Source organism: Amaranthus tricolor, chromosome 11 (assembly GCF_026212465.1).
Source record: "Amaranthus tricolor cultivar Red isolate AtriRed21 chromosome 11, ASM2621246v1, whole genome shotgun sequence".
NCBI classification, from domain to species: domain Eukaryota; kingdom Viridiplantae; phylum Streptophyta; class Magnoliopsida; order Caryophyllales; family Amaranthaceae; genus Amaranthus; species Amaranthus tricolor.
The window spans coordinates 22048449-22068440 of record NC_080057.1 but is presented as its reverse complement, the minus strand read 5'-3'; the positions used below and the strand labels follow the sequence as shown (position 1 = coordinate 22068440).

Sequence of the window (19992 nt, the reverse complement as noted above, 5' to 3'; positions counted from 1 at the left end):
AAATGATTCACAGAAATATTCTGTGATTATGAAATATTCTGTGAATATTTCCACAAGGACATCAGAGTCAGTATGCTGATTGTAGTAAATTTAATTGTGACAGAAAATTGTATTTACAACCGTTATACTAGCACACTACAGTACAGCTCAACAACAAGAACACTAGAGCCTAGAATTTAGCCTTGACACTACTACACATTATAATTTTCTCTTCAACAACTCCAATCAAAGATATGTTATGAGGGTTCAGCACCAAGAAAAAGCAAATGAATATGCTAATTGTAGTATATCAAATCAAGGGTGAAGCTCTGAAGGACCATATCCTGCCCTCCCCCATATAATTTAGTGTCATCGTCATTTTATCCAATGTATTCCGCTCATAGGAACTATGATCAGGGTCTAAAGAGGGTGAAAGGGGGCAATCCATATATACCCATAAGGAGGATGCGACAAAAAATTCCTCCACTCGAGAAAGATCATTAGAAAAATCCTCAGATAATGGAACAAAAAAGACCTAATAAAGCTAAATCCATAAGTCCGCATCTAACACACAAGCTTGGTCCTTAATCATAAAATTGAAAATAAATAAGAATATAGATAAAATAAAAATAATTAAGTAAATACGAGTAAAAGAATAATCTATTAAAGGTAAAGAATAAAAACACCCATAGTGTATTTATGCGAAAAATGAGGTCTTGTATATACATTTGTTGGTCCAATACTAGTTATTCAGAGCCCCTTGTAGAGTTTTAGTTATCCGGTGTCCCTAACAGAAACGTTCCACAATTCACAAGAAAGCTAATTATTGGCCAACAAAATCAGTTTCATACACAAATCCCTCACCTTGTGGAGTTTTAATTCGCAATTTATTCTGAAGTTAGCCAAATACAAACCGAAATTGTTTTTTTCAATTTACGAGAATATTAGTAAATCGCGTGACAATGCAAAATATTAAAGATCAAAACACAAAAATCTACTAAAGTTTCACGTTGTTCAATATATTCAACCAAAAAGCTCTTATAATTTTTAATCAACTGTTACCGGTTAAAGTGTTGCTAACACTATGAGACGTAGGGAGTAATATAAACTCTCTCTTCCCCAAGCTCCCAAAAGCAAAAAAAAATACTTTAAAGAAAGAAAAACACTAACTCAATCATCAAAAATAAAAAATTTTAAAAAAAAATTGACATTAATAATCAACTTTTTACCTATAATCTTACATCTGGATTATTTTCTAATAATATAACCTTTATCATCAAAGGCGGAGCAAAGATATTAAAGGCCCAATTTTCGTGAAGTTTTTAAAAAAATGGAAAAGATAAAAAATTGTCCACTTCAAGAAAAATAATTTAAGACAAAATATATTGTAATATTATATTACTTCAAATATAAAAAAGGTTTACAAACAAATCACCTACTCGAAACTGGACCTGAATAGCACAATTTAATATTTAAGGCCTTTATTTCGGGGGCCTTAGGCGGTCGGCTACCTGGGATGCCCCAAGAACCACCCATGTTTATCATACATTTGCTCAAAACATACCATATTACTAATAATAAGCAATAAAGTAGGACAAAGATGCAATTATTCACAATAAACTAACACAAACATTAGATTATTATTAATCTAAACATAAATTATTCACGATGAAAGGCAAAAATTTACTACAATTTTTCCCTTTCAACATCTAAAACTTTTTTTTAATGATTCCATCAATTTTTTAACAGCCAAAACTTTTTTTATTGATTCCACCAATTTACTACACATCAAATTCTTCACTTCAAAAACATGTACATTCCATTCCAATTAGCTACTTAAACAGTGAAAATCACTTCTTTTCAATATGAATAAAATTAATAACAAAAAAAAAAAACAAAAACCCTAAAAAAATAATCATTAACAGAGACCAAGTTACTGTTTACAAAATCCATGCAACAAAATAATTAAAAAATAATAAAATAATAAAAACTAAATTCACCTCGGCTCAAAAGTTTTACGATGGTTTCATTAGGGTTCATATTACTTTCATTAAGAGTACTGAATATTTCATCCTCAGAATGATCAATCACAATATCTTTGATAGATTGAGTAATTTCGTGACCTAACATTCTTTGTTCGACATTATAACAATTATTTCTGATTATAAAAGATAAAACAAAATAAACAATAAAAAAATTTTAAAAAAAAGTCTCCTAAACAAATGTCCTAAGAAAAGATGAAGATTCATTACGAAAAAGAAAAAGGGAAATCAGGGTTTAAACATCGCATTAGAAAGGCGAAAGAGAATTAAGAGAAGAGACAGAATACAAGAGGGACATGGAAGTTTTGGGGGAAAAGTTCATAAAAGAAGGGGTTTATCAGTGTTTTGGGTATGATGATGATTGATATAGATTATAGAAGTATATAAATTTCTTGAAAGTCATCATAATTAATCAGCTGGTCTTGGATGAGACGGCCTCACATAATGAGATCGTTAATTTAGGTTGTATTAATTTGCGCGTGTAATAACTTTGGGACTTTTTAATTTTTTTGGTATTTTTCAATTTTGATTTTAAAGGTATCACTTCAATTTTGAGCTTGAAGTATCAATTTTCAAAATTAATTCCTTTAAGGTTGAAATTGATAAAATGCCTAGAAAATTGAAATGTTATTACATGCACGAATAGGGCCGGCCCAAATTGTCGGTCTCGTCCAAGTTTTTGTGAAAATTAAATTTGTAGATCAATTAAGTCTTTTGAGAGATCATCTCAATAAGAAATGTTTTTAAAGTCCATCCCATTAAAGCTTAATGCATACTTATTTTAAATTTAATGCCAATTTACATCATCCTTAATGCTTACTTACCGTATTCTTAATGCCTACTTACAGTATCCTAAAATGCCTACTTACTGTTTTCAAAAACGCCTACTTATAGTATCTTAAAATGCCTACTTACAGTGTTCTAAAATGCTTACTTACAGTATCATTAATGCCTAGTTACATCATCCATAATGAATACTTACCGTATCCTCAATACATACTCACAATATCCTTAATGCTCACCGATTAAGTATGCAGTACAACTGTATCTTTAATGCCTACTTACAATATTCTTAATGTCCATCGATTAACTTACTCTACATTTTCATATATGGGTCGATCCAATTAGAGATGGTCTCTCACAAGAATTTGTGTCTTTAGATTTGGGTGTTTGGACCGGTGTCGGGCATATATCTCAAATTGGATTAATTTCGAATCAATTAATCATGCGAGTGACCGTATCAATATGAGGCCAATAGCCCAATCGGCCTAATTATAGTTTTTCAATACGCGATCAGTAATTAATCTATTTGAGGTCATGATAGATACCTTAAGGTGAAAATTGATTTTTTTTTTATAAGTTATAACTGATCAATTAATTAATCATTTTATATATAAGTGATCATTTTAATGTTTGAATTGATCACTTTTACGTGAAAATTGAATACTTTAAAAATTGATTCATTTAAAGTTATAAACTTATAAGTAGAAATTGATTACTTTAATGTCAAAATTGATCACTTTTAGATCAAAAATGAATTTTTTATTGATTTCTTTTATAAAAGTTATAACTGGTCACTTTATATATAATTGATCTATTTAAGGTCTGAATTGATCAATTTAACGTCGACATTGAAAACTATAAAATAATTAGTTTATATAAGGTTATAAATAGTTAGTAAAAATTGAATATTTTAATGTCAAAACTGATAACTTTTAGGTAAAATTAAAATTTTTTATTTTAATTGATTTATTTAAGGTTTAATTTAAATTGAAATTGATAAATCAAAATTGAATTTTTTATTTTTTAATTTTCGGAACTTGAGCCATTTTTATTTTTCAATACTTGGCTTTTGCGCTGGCTCATATGGACAATTGCGACCGTCTCTCGCAAGTTTTCACGATTCCAAATTTAAAATAGTTTGAGGTTTCTCGCTATTTCTAAAATCAAGTTTGAGGTTTTCTTGTTTTCCACTTTACCTTTAGAATTTGTGAATTCAATTATTTATTGAATAATATATTGAAAAAAAGGAAAACTTAAAGAATGTCATCAAATCAAATATGTACCATACTTATAAAAAAATTGGAAATATTTTCAATTAACATTTATTATTTTTTTTCCGGTCCTTTTCAACGTTATGACATTATATTTCTTTTATTCGTTGTTTGTTTGTTGTTAGTAACGAGAACAAATCATGACCTAAGGCTCGGATACAAAGACATTTATTTTAGAAATTAAAATTTTTTAAAGCTTAATTTTTTTATAAAAAAAAATATACTTTATTTAATTTTTTTCAGAAATTATGTATCCTAGTTGATACTGTAGTTATGGAGATTCAAGATGTAACAACCTATAAATTTAAAACATAATTTTAAAACAGATAAATGAAAATTAAGAGTGAAAATTAATTATTTTAAAGACAATTACTTAAGTGATATTTCTCCGTTTAAAATGTACTTGTTATAATAAGGAAATTGGTATTATTCATCTTATTTGAATAGTTTAATTTCATACTTTTATAATATTAATTTTTAAAAATTTTTAATTACAAATAATATAAAATATAAATGATAAAAATAAGGACCATGTTCACAATGGGATTAAGATTAAATTTAAATCTTTGTATTATGCTAAATTTGAAACCAACTCTTAGTTTATAGATCTTGTATCTTGATGCATGTGCTAAATTTGAAGTTCATAATTATTTTGCTATAAATGTTATCTGAAGTCTGGCTCTCCCGAACATACCACGAAAAGTCAAAAAGTGTCGATCAAATGCTATAATTGTTTTCTAAAGATTTGAGGCACTCTCGTCAAATGAAGAATCAAACATATCTGATTATACCCGAATGAGTATACAACCTTTTGAACATTGTTCATCAACTACTCTTAAATTTGTCACATGGAGGAAAGATGGTTTGCCATATTGGGAATAGGAATTAGTGTGTGCAAGAAGGATCGTTGAGTGGGTGGTCGAGTGACTGAATTTCGAGACAGACACAGGCAAGAGTCAAAAAGTACGTGTACAAAGGAACGGTGACATGTAAGGAAATCGGTGAGCACCATTGGCTTAGTAGTGGATAAGGGTGGTGTTAAGCACCATTGGCAATGGATGAGAACTGGTGGTTGTGCGGCAAAGGGACGGGGGAGCGAGCACAATCGGACTATAGGAGTGTAAGGGGAGAACGGAATCATGAATTCACACGTGTAAAAAGCAAGGTAACGACATAGGGGGAAAAGGTAAGGAAGGAATTTTGCGACAGTAAGGACTAGGGGTGGCCAACGGTGGTGAAAAGGTTGGGAAGGAAGGCAAGGGAAGTGACTCAAAGGAAGAAGATAGTAGAATAACAGTTAATGACTACAAGCAAAAAACTTGAAATTGAGAAAAGATCAACATTAATAAAAATTATACCCATCATAAACTGAAGATGTTTCATTCATTCTTCAACCAGATTAAGGTTTACACAAAGACAAAGACAAAGACTCTAAGAAGTGAAAATGCTAAATCATACATCTATCATTGCAAAGAAAGGACAATGTGGTGTTACTTTGTCTAAAATGAAAAGAATATTAATGAAAATTGTGTACATAATTCACATAGTTTTAATCAATTGTACAGGGTTCGCTTTTGTATCATTGTTAGGAATGTATAAAGCCAATACAAGAATATGGAAGAAAACTCCATTATTGTATAAACAATCGATTCCTGGTCAGTAAAAGGAAAAGCCTTCAGACTTCAACCATTTAGCTAATCCACTATTCTCAATGATTCCGCATCTTTAATGTACTATTATGACATTAAAAATTAGACCCACCAAAGTTTTTACATGAAGATGTTACATTCATGTTCATTAATGCTTCAACTAGAATTTTTCACATGTCACTCACACATTGACATAGTCAACATTGACATAGTCACATAGATTAAGGTTACAAAAGGATAAAGTTTATAAGAAATGAAAATGCTAAATCATAATACCTTCGATTCAGCTTATGTGTCCCATATGACTTTTAACACTGTTCAATAATCACTTTTAAGTTGTATTTTATTCTTAATTTATAAGTTATAACATAGTCATACTAAATATGTATGATTAATCTCAATATAAAGATTATTTTCATCAACTTTTCAAAATTTTCAATGCATAATTAATCGACAAATATAACCAGTCAAATGGGAGATTCATCTATCACAACAAAGAAAGGACAATTTGGTGTTACTTTGTCTAAAATGAAATGAATATTGATTCACATAGCTTAGTCAATTGTACAATGTTAGCTTTGTATCATTGTTAGCAAAATGTATAAAGCCAATACATGAATATGGAAAAAAAAACTCCATTAATGTATAAACAATACAAAATTATGAGTATGAATTTGAAAGTTATTGATCACAATATATAGATGTTAAAAGCAATTCAAAGGTAAAAGATTTATTGACAAGTAGGAGTAAATAACAAGAGAATAATCCTCAATTGTTCCAATCCAATCCCATTCCAATGGCTCATCTATAAACCTCCAATTGAACATCAAAATCTTGCCAAAAACTGCTTAATCCTATCTTCCTTGCTTACCATTCACCATCTATACCCACCAATTAAATCCAATTAAATTCATTATCTCTAATTTTATGCCTCAACCCAGAAAAAGAATCACTAAAGAAAGTATTGATGCATTACAAATGAATATATGAAAAGAAAACAATGATTTAGTCAAGCATCTTGTAAAGTTGTCTCCTTTTAAAAGCAAGGAAAATCACAACCCCAATCTGTAAGATCACAGCAATACCAGCAAACAATAAACCAATTTTCTTACCCATGAGATTTGAATTCTGCTGCTTACTGCTCTTATTAGCTCGAGAATTGGGATGCATCCCATGAGATGAATGAAATTGATGAGGAGGTGGTGGCAATCGCGGAGAATTCTTCGGAGGCGGAGGTGGAGGTGGTGGCAATGATGGAGAATTTTTCGGAGGCAGAGGCAGGGGCGGAGGAGGTAGAGGAAAAGGAGGAGGGAAAGTGAAGGGAGGAGGAGGCTTCCATGGCGGTGGAGGAGGAGGCGAAAGCGGAGGAGGAGACGGTGGTGAATTTTGATTTTGTCCTTGATTTTGTTGATTTTGTGGTGGTGATTGTTGGGATTCAGCTACAATGGTGAAGATAGCTAATAACAACCACGAGCTAAGAATCTTGATTAATGGTGGATTTGGCTCCATAACAAGAAAAGATCAATCTAATTTCTCAATTTTCACGGATTTCATACCAAACCCTAATTGATATTCACATTGATTTAACCCAAAAATTTCCAAATCCAAGCAATAATATGAATTTTCCCCAAAAGGGTAAATACAGAAAGCTTCTAATTGAACCAATTCCAATCACCTTAACCTAACTCTTCTCCAATTACCCAAAACTCCAAACGAATTTTAGAAATCGAACCAACTGGGAAATTCTAATTTGCTCCCAATTTGATTATAATCTCGATAATTCACGAAAATAATTAAAAAACACAAAATCAAAAACGAATTGGGTATAACCTGGGAAATAAAGGAGATTGAATTAAGGGGGTTCTGAATCTGAAAGTAAGGGGAGACAGCAAAACGCCGGTGGGATAATATGATTAGTTAAGGGGTAATGGATTTGATTTGCTTCACCAGACAGAGTATTACACGCTGTTTTTTAGGAGAGAGAATAGAGGATGCAGCTACAAAGGAAATTAAGAATACTCCATCACTCTTTTTTTTAATCGGATAGATTGTTAGTCGATACTATCTTATTAATTGGTGGTAATAGAAATAATTTACGATATAAATTTTTATGAGATGTAAAGTATTATGTTATATTATTTCGAAAAATTATTAATAGTACCCCTAGGTTTGTGCACTGTATATCCCTAAGTTTTTTCAATTATCAATGGTACGTGTTATTGAACGTTTTACAACCGTAAACTTTTTAAATTTTTTCCGTCCAAAATCATCCAAAACTGTTAACTTTTTTCTTTTTCTTTTATTTTTTTAATGTTTTAAATTGAAAAATAAAAGAAAAATGAATAAAGTTAACGGTTTTGAACGATTTTGGATGGAAAAGATTAGAAAACGTTATGGTTGTAAAACGCTCAATAACATAAAGGTACCATTGATAATCGAAAAAAACTTAGGGGTACCATTGATAAAATGCAAAAATTTAGAGATACCATTGATAATTTTCATATTACTTGTTACTACAGTAATAAAAGTTTGATCATGTTTGTTTGTTCACAATTTTGCTTTACCACCTAATTATTTCAGATGGTAGTGCATTGGAATTGATTTAGGGAAGAAAATGGGATTTTTGAAGGAGAATGAGTATGACCACTAAATTTGTCGATAAATATTTCTACCAAAATTAAACTAACTTTTCATTATCATTCTCAATATTTAATATCGATTATCAAACAAGTTGTTTGTATATATTGAATCAACCCAAAATAATAATATCACAATAAAATAACTGGTTTCTTGAGAAATTTTTTCTTTGAGAGACGTATCTCAAGCCCAGTCTATTAAAGATTAATATCTACTTATCATATTCTTAATGCATACTTGCATTATCCTTAATGCTTACTTCCCGTATCCTTAATGTCTACTTTCAATATCTTAAATGTCTACTTACAATATTCTTAATGTCTGCTTAAAATATTTTAAAAACACAAATTGGTGTGAGAGACTGTCTCTCCGAGGCGCATTAAATATATGAGCCAACTAGCCCAATTAATACAAATTAAAGAGAAAATAAAAATATAAAATTCTTATTTTGAGGTTGTCTCTTTGAGAAATGATCTCTCACAAAAATAACTATTTTAAAAAATTTAGAGATGATCTCTCATCAATTTCCCACCATAAAATCGTCCCGTTTGAAAATGTATATCGTTTTTGACCCGTTGTCGTCTAGATTCTAATCTTTACCAAGTCACAACACCTGGACATTAATGAAAATGATACAAGTATCATTTATTTCTTTTTTCTTTTTTAAATGTCATTTCATTTTTTTTTTTAGTTTGTCGTTCACTATATTTTGTATCCTTTGTATTGATTTTTTATTACCTACTCCCTTTACCCCTCTCATAATGACATAAGTTGCATTATAAATAAAATTTAACAAAAAAATTGAGTTAGAGAATAAAACTATAATAAATAAATGATAGGAATAAATTGTTAACATGAGATGAGAATATAAGTTTGTGAATGAAACTAAAAGAAGAAGAGTAAAACCATTGCCACAAAAAGAAAAGAGTACAACTTTAATGGGACAAACTAAAATGAAAAGTAGTGCAAATTAGGAACAAGCTAAAAAATTAATCTTAAAACTGTTGCCAATACTAGCAGATTTACATGTTTTATTACAAAATTATAAAATTAAGACATCTAAAATCATTCAACAATTTTTATTGTCGACAATTTTTTTTATATCGATGAAATGGGAAACAAAGTTTCTTGCTGATACTATTTAGTCTATGATGAAATAAAAATATAACACAAATACCACTAAGATACAATAGGTATTATAAAAATATGACATATAAAATGAGCATTTAGTTAATAGTGTATTAAACGATGGTAATGTGACTATTTTAGTTTTAATTTTCATAAAATGCACAATGTTAAAGCTCTCATTCTAATGAGTTTCCCTAAATAATCTCTATGGTATCATCAATGTTCAAACATCTTTTGTTTGCACTAAAATGCCCCCTAAACAATCTTTTGTGCTGGTGTAGTACTGTACAATATACATCACCAAAGAAAAACAAAATCTCACAAGAACATATGAGTAAAATGGCACAAAACTACAATCCAAATTGGGTTAGTCGAATCGTTACAATTCCTATCTCTATGTTTCCTGCAAGCTTTGTGAAGGTACTTCAGCATCCTCATGATGCGAATTCGGCTGCACGTTGGTGCGCTTGCACCAGCACGAAAATTCAGGCAGCGGTCCGTCTTCCCCGATAACCCATGGATGCTCAGCAACCATAGCTAATGTCAACCTTTGATTAGGATCTGGCAGCATAAGGTTTTTTGGGGTCAGAAGAGTTATCGGTAAATTGCTGAAATACATACTTGGCATTTTATGTTTAGTGATTTCTGAGAATGGGATGTATACAGATTTACCCCTGAAGCTATGAAGGTGGTTCTAATTGCCATATATGGTTTCGCAACAGGATGGAGACAGACTGGTCCTGTCGCTGTATTTGTTTTTGTTGTAGTGAAACAAGGTACGATATCTAGAGTTCGTCAGCTATTTCTCAAAAGATTGATTTTAGCAATCAAGCACTATACTAAGGGCATATTCTCTATGACTTATTTTATGTTCAGTTCAACTCTATCCACTTCAACTCATAACTTTTACGCTCACATTTTACTATTCATCCAACTCTTATTCAATTGATTTCAGCTCAGCTCCATTTGGTTCAACCCGTTTGTATTCGATTTAGTTCATTTCAGCTCCATTCATATCAGTTTGGTTTAATTTAGTTCGGTTGAGTAGTTACCGGACCAAGACAACAAGCCCTACAAAGGTACTGAATTCTCTAAACCTAAATTGTGAAAAGGATGCAGCAAGTAAACTTAATACACTTTGTAAGCAAACATTTTCTCGAGCTGTAGGAAGTACACAGCCAAATACCAAGCACAAATCCAAGAGCTCCAAATGCACCCCCAAACTTAAAAATGAATCTATAGGAACAAAAGATTTCCTAGAGATGTAAAAAGACTATTAACAGTTCACTCACCTTTGCATAATAGGCCTTCTAAGATATCGCTGAGTTGTGGATTAAGATCATCAGGGAGATTGATGGGATCATTAACAATCTGGAACATCAAAATAATTTCCAGAATAAATAAGAAACACAGCCTGGATATTGAATTAATATTAAAAATGTGGAAATTGATGAGAAAAGCTGACCTTGTCATAGGTCTCCTGTAGTGTCTCGCCAATAAACGGAAACTTGCCCATTATCATACAGTACAAGGTGATTCCTACAGCCCATGTGTCGGCAGCTTTTCCACGATAAGTAAGACCTGTTAGATAACATGGTTGCAGCTTCAGTGGCGTGTTTGAATGGTATGTAATGTTAAAGCCACTTTCGTGGAGGGTCATTGGCAGCAATAAAACTAACCCAGGCAGCATTCAGGTGCAGTTATAACAGGTGTCCCGGGAGATCGGCGTAGCTCATCATTATCACCCTGCACATATGATGTAGTGAGATACAATTGACAATGACAGAGAAACAAAGAAAAACATGCATTAAAACATGAATTTTAACATATTTAAGTTTGAAAATAAATATATCCCTAGCTTCTAGCATCCAGCTGAGAATTTGGGGAGAAATTTGTTCTAGCAAACAGTGACAAGCAAGATCACTCTTCTCAACACTACGTATGAGGATAACTTTAGGGAGAATCAAGAGAGTTGACAATTGCCTAATTCATTGGCTTCGTCCATAATCATTTCTCAAGATGTATCAAAATGATTATCTTAACTATGAATGCTTTTCCTCAGCATTTCAAGGATTACTCCACCAAGTACTGCTATTAATTCATACCCAATTGTCTCTATCAAAGTGACAAAAAAATCATAATGCATGTACTACGTGCTTGATTTCATAAAAAAAGTCAAAGGTACATATTTTGGAGCATAAATAATACCATAAACCCAAGGTCGTTAATGAGACACCCACCAATAAATAGGACAAAAGGGATAAAGCCAACAAGTATGAAGCAATTTAATCGCAACTTAAAGAGTCACCAAGATTATGATCGGTTGGTAAGCTTCTAAATTTGTGAATTCAAGCGATTTGATCTTTAACATTCTGAAGTCGAACTGACATAGACTTAACTACCTGACTTTCTCTACTACTTTTACACTGCCTTGTTTATTGCAGCAACCCTCGCGTTGCAATGAAATTCAATAAATACAGACACATCATAAACATTGAACATGAGATGGACGTCCGACCCACTTTCAAAAAAAAAGTGTTGTATTGATTAGACTCATGGGACGGCACAAAAACTACAGACGACATGCAATATCAATATTAATATGGTCATTGAAAGTAGAAACAAAATTCATAAAGTAATTCCAAGACTCAAGACACAACGTACCTAAGAACTGGACATTTTAATTCATACTCCTTAAAGGTCCTTACTTTATCGATCTCTATGAAAATGGTAGCTAATGTTACAGTCTATAGTCTATACCTCATTTTGTACAAAATGTTGCATGAAACATCATGAAACTTTGAAGAACAAAAAACACCAAACATGATGGAAGTTAGGGTATCAATTATTACCTCAAATACTTGGCTGACACTGAAGTCGGCAATTTTTACAGTGCCACTGCGCGTAACCAAAAGATTTTGAGGCTTTATATCCATATGCACTATATTCTGTTACTCAAAAGCAAACAAGATTGTCAAGATTCAACAAAATGCCAACCACCACATTGAAAAGGCTGCAGTTAATTTTGGATGAATGAATTAAAGAAAACAAAGAAAACAAAAAAAGATGTTAATTTTGGATGAATGAATTAATGATGCATAAATTCCTCCCTAGCCCTTCCACTAGTCTCTTTAACTTAATATCCTCAAGGTAATTAAAAATTGTGATAGCCTTCACTTTAAGTTTGGTCAGGCCAAATCTAAACTCCTAAGTCCTACAACAAACCCCAATTCAAGAACACCTCATGGAGAAAACCCTTTCGAGCTAGTTGATGTGGTATGCTAGATTGCTAGTACATTTCCAAAAAAACATATATGTTTTTTTGTTCTAGATTATATTGTTAAATTTTAGGCATTAGGATATGATAATGTCAACGAGCAACTGTAAGCAACATATCAGCAAGACAGCAACCCCACATACTTTTTGATCTCTCAAATCTACAATAGTGGAACATAGTAGTCTGCTAGGGGATGGACAACAAGCTAAATACAGAATCCAAAACAACAAAAATTCACAGGTTTAAAAAAAAGTTAAAGTGATAAAAAAAGTGAACTTACATGTGAATGAAGATACATTAGTCCAGAAACAATGTCTCGTAAGAATTTTCTCGCACATCCTTCCCCTAAGCCGCCTGGCGGTCCAGAACCTTCACAATCCCATTTGCCCTCCACATACTCAAGAACTAAAGACAAAATTACAATTTCAATTACCAAAAAAATAAAAGTGTGATTCAAAATCCCTTTAGCCTCCACAAACATCATATATTCAAATGAGAAATTAGTGAGTACTAAGACAAACGAAACAGGCAACGACAATTATACCCATATAAAAGTAATCTGTGTCTGGGTCATCAATCACCTCAATAAGATTGACTATGTTGGGATGGCTGACAATTTTCATAATTAGCACCTGAAAGAAATTAAATTCAAAACTCAAGCATTGAAACCAACAGCAAACATGTAGCATAGACAAACAAAGCTTTACAATACAACACAATGAGAATACAAAACTTCCAAGCTTACGAGGCAACAATATGTATACCCTTAATAGCAGGCCCGACTCATTAGGAGGAGCTCTATGAGCAGCTGCTCTGGGCCCCAACTTCTAAAGGGCCCAAAATGGAATTTGTAATGAATCAAAGCCTCTGGTTCAATGATGAGGAAGTGATATATTTATCCGTGGGTCAAGAGTTGTGATGTAATTACCACCAATATTTGTTTTTCATTACCCCAATATTATTAATCGGCTCCCAAGGTTTAGAGGGTGGGATGTACGTCACCTTACCTTTGTTAGTGAAACCAAAGAAGTTCTTTATTGATCCTTTGTAGCAAACATCACATATATAAGAAGTGCACATGATCGAGTTAGCCATTTTATTAGAGGCCAATATAATCGAAACCAAGTAACTAATTTTTCATCCCTGTCTAGAATGGACAAAGTATTTACCACCACCACAACCACAACAAAATAAGCTTTCAAATCCTTAAAATATACTTTTGAAACAACTTTAATCCCCAATTTATGCAACTTTGATTTCCTTCCAAGGGACATATCGGTGTAGATTAGAGATGATCACATTACTAAATTGAATTTCTTTGGTGAACACCAACTCCAACTTGAGAAAACATTTGTAACAGCAGTTCAGTTTTCAAAGTATTGCATTCAAGTGATAAAAGCAAAAAAGGCTAGTTTGACAGTGTTTTCAAGTTCTCATCAATAAAGGTCAAAGGATGGCCTCTGTGTAACATTTCCTAATAGAGGGCATGAAGAATATTTATACCCACTTCAAGTTCTACTATGATGGATGTAACGCCCTTCATAAAATTGGAATACGTTGTAAGATTTAACTTTTAACAACTTATTCAAGGAATTTCCACAGAAAAGATATACAAAGACCTTTTATGGTAAATGGAGGAATAGGAAAAAAAAAAAAAAAAAAAAAGGAGCTTATTCGAGATGTTTGGAGAACTTGACAGTCAAACCATCTCTAGGATGCCTTTCGTAAATGAAGAATCCAAACAACTTATTTGCGGAACCCTCCAATATTTAGAAAAGTTGGTCGTGGATCAATGGTATAATGTCTGGATCATCACCCTAATGTCTAAATCATCATTTAGAGATGTAAGCAAAAGTAAGGAAAGCTTGAGGCCAAGCAACATCCTCATCATCTGGATAAGTAGAATGCAAGCTAGAGGAAAGCAATCAATTTCGACATGGTTAAAAGAATCTAGATTTGTAAAGAAAAGGATGACAAGCCAAATGGGAAAATATCGGTTAATGTTTATTTCATATCCACCTTAAGGACAAGGTACAAGTTTTGAAAGGCAAATCAACTATAGAGGGGTCATGTGGTAATTATGGTATAATTCTATGGTGAAGATCATAGTGCATAAAAGAGGTCAGTCAAGCTGTAAAAGTTTCCAGATCTACTGAACCATATCGTAAAGGTGTAAAAACCCACCTTTTAGATAGATTCAAAAGATATCGTGCGGTCTCAACCCATTTTTGGTTATAAAATTACCAAATCACCCTTGAAACTGCATCACCTCTGTTATCGCATTACTATGACCTTTATTGCAATTGCGATTGAAACCGCAATTTCACACTATGGAGAAGATAAGTTGTTGGATGAAAAGAGGAGACATTTATATGATTATATTTGAATTCCATAAATAGGAGAGATTATAAAGGGAGCAATCATATGGAATGTTAATACAACTTATTTTAGCTTTCGCGGGGAGTTAGTCAAGCGTGTTGCAATCTTGATATCCATCTTATATTCTTCATTTTCAGCTTGCTTCAACACAACATGAAGCATATTTTTATATGTGCATCTCCATGTCAGTTCATAACATAAACACATTAGAACATTTATTCTTAAAAAATTTGCATTGGGACAATAGTAATAACAAATCCATGTTAATGTAAGTGAACACCACTATTGAATAAGGTAGAATCGTAAAGATTTTCCGAAGCAGCTTTGTGCAATCGAGAAAAAAGGTTTCTTAAAGTGGGAGACAAACTGTGCAAATCTTGCAGATATTACAATGTACGTCACCTTCATAAAAATTCCCAACTCTAGCATGGGAAAAATTCTAATGTAAAGGGTGAAATAGAAGTTTGAGTATATTTTAGCAACTAAGTGGCAATTTTACCCAAAAAAACAAAGAGAACTTAAATACATTCTAGACTAGTCGAAAATTGGATGTGAGGAATTAATTTAGTACACACCTCCCGAAGAACATCTGTCATAGCATTTTCTGAAGGTGCTACTCGTTGCTTTAACAAATGGGACTTGTGAAAAACCTATATACAACATGCCAAATAGATATTACTATCACCATAAAGCACTTAATCAAAGAGAGAGGACAAAGTAGAAAGAAAAATCATATAGTAATTAAAGGCGCAAGTAACGGAAACAAATAATATTACATCTATTTTGAGATGTAATAAAACAGGAAAATGTTTCTTTTTTGGAAAGGAAGAACTATGATTAAACAAATTTCGCTGATTTGGAAAGGAAGAATAATAATCAAGGAGAAACATAATTATAATGATTTGGTCTCAAACAGCAGAAAATAAGTGGTGGAATTTGTATCTCATGAGAAACCAATTACATGATGAATCCCTTCAAGATCTTATACAGCCGAAAAAAAGGTTGTATCCGTAGGACTATAGTTTTGCTAAAATGTATGTTTGCGTCTCAGACAGCCAAAACATATTTAATTTAAAAAATGATTATAGAGGACAATATGTTTGAATTTCAAAGATCTTGTCTTAAAGAAGAAAAATTCTCTTAATCCTATGCTTATCTCCCTAGATTTTTTTCATGTCGGTACCTGTATTACTCTAATCAAAGAAAAACTCACGACAACCATTTTTTATGTTGGGTACCTTGAAAACAATCACCTTTTAGGTTTTAGTATTTATTTGTCAAAGACCACCTCATATGGCATGTTCTTAACAATACCACTACCCTTCAAGTTACAAATCATCTATATTATATCTTTATATTATCACCACTCTCACCATTTCACCAACTAAGAAATATTATTTCACAAACAATTAATGAAATTCAATTGCGAATAAAATTGAATTGTTAATCTAGATTCAAAATCAAGTCTTTTCAAGGAGATATAAAGATGCTATTTTTTGTTTGCATACTTTACAAAGGGGTTTTCTTGAAGACTTTAATAGAAGTTATGACTAATAGGTTTCCTTAAGTGTTCAAAACCTCTATAGCCTTAAGCACTCTTTGCAAATCAACCAGTTTGATGGGACTTTCAAATGTAAAATTGTACATCACCAGGTACTTTTCTCTTTTTGAAGAAAAATAAAAATGAGAAGCAAGGCTTAAGGTTGCATGGTATCCAGTTGAGTCAAACAACATCCAGGAGGATCATCAAATTATACAGACTATTGGCAAGACATATGTAGACATATGTCTTACATTAGGCAAGACTGATGGACTAAATGTGAATTTCAATTACTCTGATACAATACTTGAATGAAATGAAAGAAAAATTTTGCTTCAGAAGAAAAAAAGATATTTGTCTGTATCATCCTAACACCCGCCCAAAACACCAAAAGGAATATGACTGTCTTCACCTCCACTTGCTCTTGCTAATACACGGTCCGTCTTAAATTATATGCAAGTTCTGAAAATTGTAGCTCACAACCGACTAAACGCAAAGCTCACACGCAAGTGTTAACCTCAGGCCCTGAGTCCATGACCCTATTATTTTAAAAGATGTTTATACAACTTTGATCATTCCTCAAATGTTCCCTACTTGTAATATGGCAAACTGAAGTTCTAAATTAGTCACCCCAGAGATATTGACTCAACAAACTCACGTTCTTTATTATATCCAATTTCACACAATAATATGTAAATAGTGAAGCTTACATTCATGATGATTGATGAACATCACTAAAAACATATTTATGCTAGGAAAGATAAGAGCGAATAACAACCTTTATTGCGTAATGTTTTTCATCTTTGTTTCGATAAAGAACCTATTACAATAGAATATACGCATGAGAGAGAGACATGAAATGACATAATAATCAATGACGAGAACTAACAAATTACTTACCACTTTTGCATAACTCCCAGACCCAATCTTCAATTCACGGATATACTCATTAATCATCTTATTTCCATATTCATCCTAATGATGAAAAATTGAAATTAGTATATCCATATAATAAGTAAGATCGAAAATTTGATATGTGTGTCGTAAGATAAGGAAACAAATCCACCATTTTAAATAATGCAAAACATCTTTTCGCAAACAAACTGAATCAGCCACTTTATCTTCATCAAGAACAAAACATTGCTACATATAATACCTAGCACAAGAAAAGCAAAGCCAAAGATATTCTTGTATTGCACATAAGTTGTAGCAAACATGACTAAATATCCATTCCAATTTAAGTGACCAGTCTCAACTCCTCACCTCGGAACGAACAAGTTTACGAGTTTCCTTGACCTGGAATTCCCTACATATGAACCCATTCCTTATCTTATAATTGATAATTTCTTCGGACCAAGTTGCGCCACTACACATCTCACTTTCATAATACCCTTGAGTCATATTAGTATCTTCCCCATCATACAAACGATCATCAATACCGTCATCTTCACCATCAATATCACCATCTCCATCTTCTAACAAAGGCTTTTGAGAAAGAACACTTGTCAAGCTGCCAATTTGAACGTTCGGCCTTGCAATTTCTTTACTCCTTCTCGAGAACCCAAAGCAGCCCCAACATCCCATATTCATTTATCTGAAGATACAAGTACAACCACACTCAATAAGCTAACAACTTTAATATTTCCCTATTTTACGTCTCATAATCAAATGTGTTTTTACCATCTTATATTAATTTCAATATACCCTCTATCCCTATAAAATTGCACTAGTTTTCTATTTCAGTTTGTCCCTCTTACTTTGCATGAAGGATTGTGTGATGATCAATCTCTAGCACATGAAGTATTGAACATACATCAAATTGATATGGAGACAAAAATATATGTTTGATATACAAAAGTTACTTGCTAGAAAATAATATACGATTTTAGATTAGCAAGATTAGATTAAATAAAGTCAAATATATAATCTTATAAAGTCAAATAATAATTGATCCTTAATTTATTTTGTGTGACTTTATAGAATAGTACATTTGACTTTATTTAATCTAATCTTACTAATCTTTTTATTTTTATATATGATTATAAATGTGTTCTTGGGTGAGAGATATTAAGTAATTGTTTCTTTGACATTCCGCTAAAAGCATGCATAAGTTCCTACATTGCACCCTTCTTTTTGTAAAGTTTCAACTCATTTTCTTTAATTTCATTCATTAACTTATTTAAAATCTTCAACTCAATCACTCATTTGTTTAGTCCCCTTATATTTTGTCTCATTCTTTAATTACAAATCAATATTTGCATCATTAAAAAGATAGCAATTTCACGGGGACAAAGGGAGTATCGGTTAGTAACTTCAATTTTGTAATAATGCAATCTCGATTGACTTGTCATAAAAGTGCGATTACAACTAAACAATAACCAACCAGATTAATCGTTATCACTAATCATATCTCTTGTCATCGACTTGCGAATCTTTACTGCTATCAATTATAATTAGTTTAAAATGATCAAACGGACACATTTTTTAGAATTCTTTTTGTTTAATCAGCATATAAACAAAAAATCTGCTCAATTTCAATGTAAGAAAGTTGAAATCAAAGAAATGGAAAATTACCTGCTATTGAAGTGTCATAACTTGCAAATTAAGTGCAAGAATATCATCAAAATGATCGTCTTTGACTTGAACAAGAAGATTTGGGAAATGCCTACAGAAAAGAGAAATTCGAAAAGAGATGTTCTCCCTTCTGATTCTTCCTCGCAAATCAGGGTTTGGAAAGATGATATGAAAAAGAAAGAAAGAAGAGATCAAACATCAAAGAGAAAAGAGGTTTCAGAGGGCTCAAATGTGGAGTAGAGTATATAAGTAACAAATTTTGTAGGTCGAGGGAAGAAAGAGGTGGGAGTAAAAATGTTTGACCGGTTGTTAGTGGATTCGGTTGAAAAATTAGTTGCTTAATTTAATCATTTAAAAATTTATTATTGAGAGTTTTTAAAAAGAAAAAAATAATTTTTTATTTTGACTTAAAAGTTAATGGTGATCGATAAGGTGTCGTTACAAATAATATTTGCAAAAAATAGTTAAATAAAACAAAAAAAATTAAACAACTAAAAAAAGAATAAAAAAAACTTAACTACCCAAACCTCTCCCACAGTGCCACCACATCCCCCCTTCCCGCCAATATTATTACCTAAACCCTCTCAACATATTTTTCCTTTAATTTTTTTTTTGCCAATAATACCTCCTATCACATATACATCATAAATAAATAATAATGCTTTTTGCAAATATCCTAGATTATTCATAATTAATTAATAATTAAATTTATTATAAAAAGTTAAATAAAGAC

The 19992-nt window shown here is 31.8% G+C and overlaps 2 protein-coding genes across 3 annotated transcripts; both read right to left on the bottom strand.

The window, feature by feature from the left end:
* Positions 1–6345: 6345 nt before the first annotated feature.
* On the bottom strand, positions 6346–7769 carry LOC130827922 (leucine-rich repeat extensin-like protein 3). The gene is made up of 2 exons (XM_057693826.1): positions 6837–7769; positions 6346–6605 (listed from the first exon to the last, which is right to left on the bottom strand). The coding sequence occupies exons 1-2, from the start codon at positions 7231–7233 to the stop codon at positions 6592–6594; spliced, it is 411 nt and encodes a 136-aa protein (XP_057549809.1). The 5' UTR covers positions 7234–7769; the 3' UTR covers positions 6346–6591.
* Positions 7770–9501: 1732 nt separating this feature from the next.
* On the bottom strand, positions 9502–19737 carry LOC130827921 (serine/threonine-protein kinase GRIK1-like). Of its 2 annotated transcripts, XM_057693824.1 has the most exons (12): positions 19260–19737; positions 17949–18279; positions 17586–17660; positions 17464–17505; positions 15721–15795; positions 13311–13398; positions 13047–13171; positions 12342–12437; positions 11169–11235; positions 10955–11070; positions 10782–10860; positions 9502–10050 (listed from the first exon to the last, which is right to left on the bottom strand). In XM_057693824.1, exons 2-12 carry the CDS (start codon positions 18273–18275, stop codon positions 9884–9886), a joined length of 1257 nt encoding a protein of 418 aa, XP_057549807.1. In that variant the 5' UTR covers positions 18276–18279; positions 19260–19737; the 3' UTR covers positions 9502–9883. The 2 variants fall into 2 exon arrangements, with proteins under 2 accessions (XP_057549807.1, XP_057549808.1); XM_057693825.1 differs by lacking the exon at positions 17464–17505.
* Between the last annotated feature and the right edge of the window lie 255 nt (positions 19738–19992).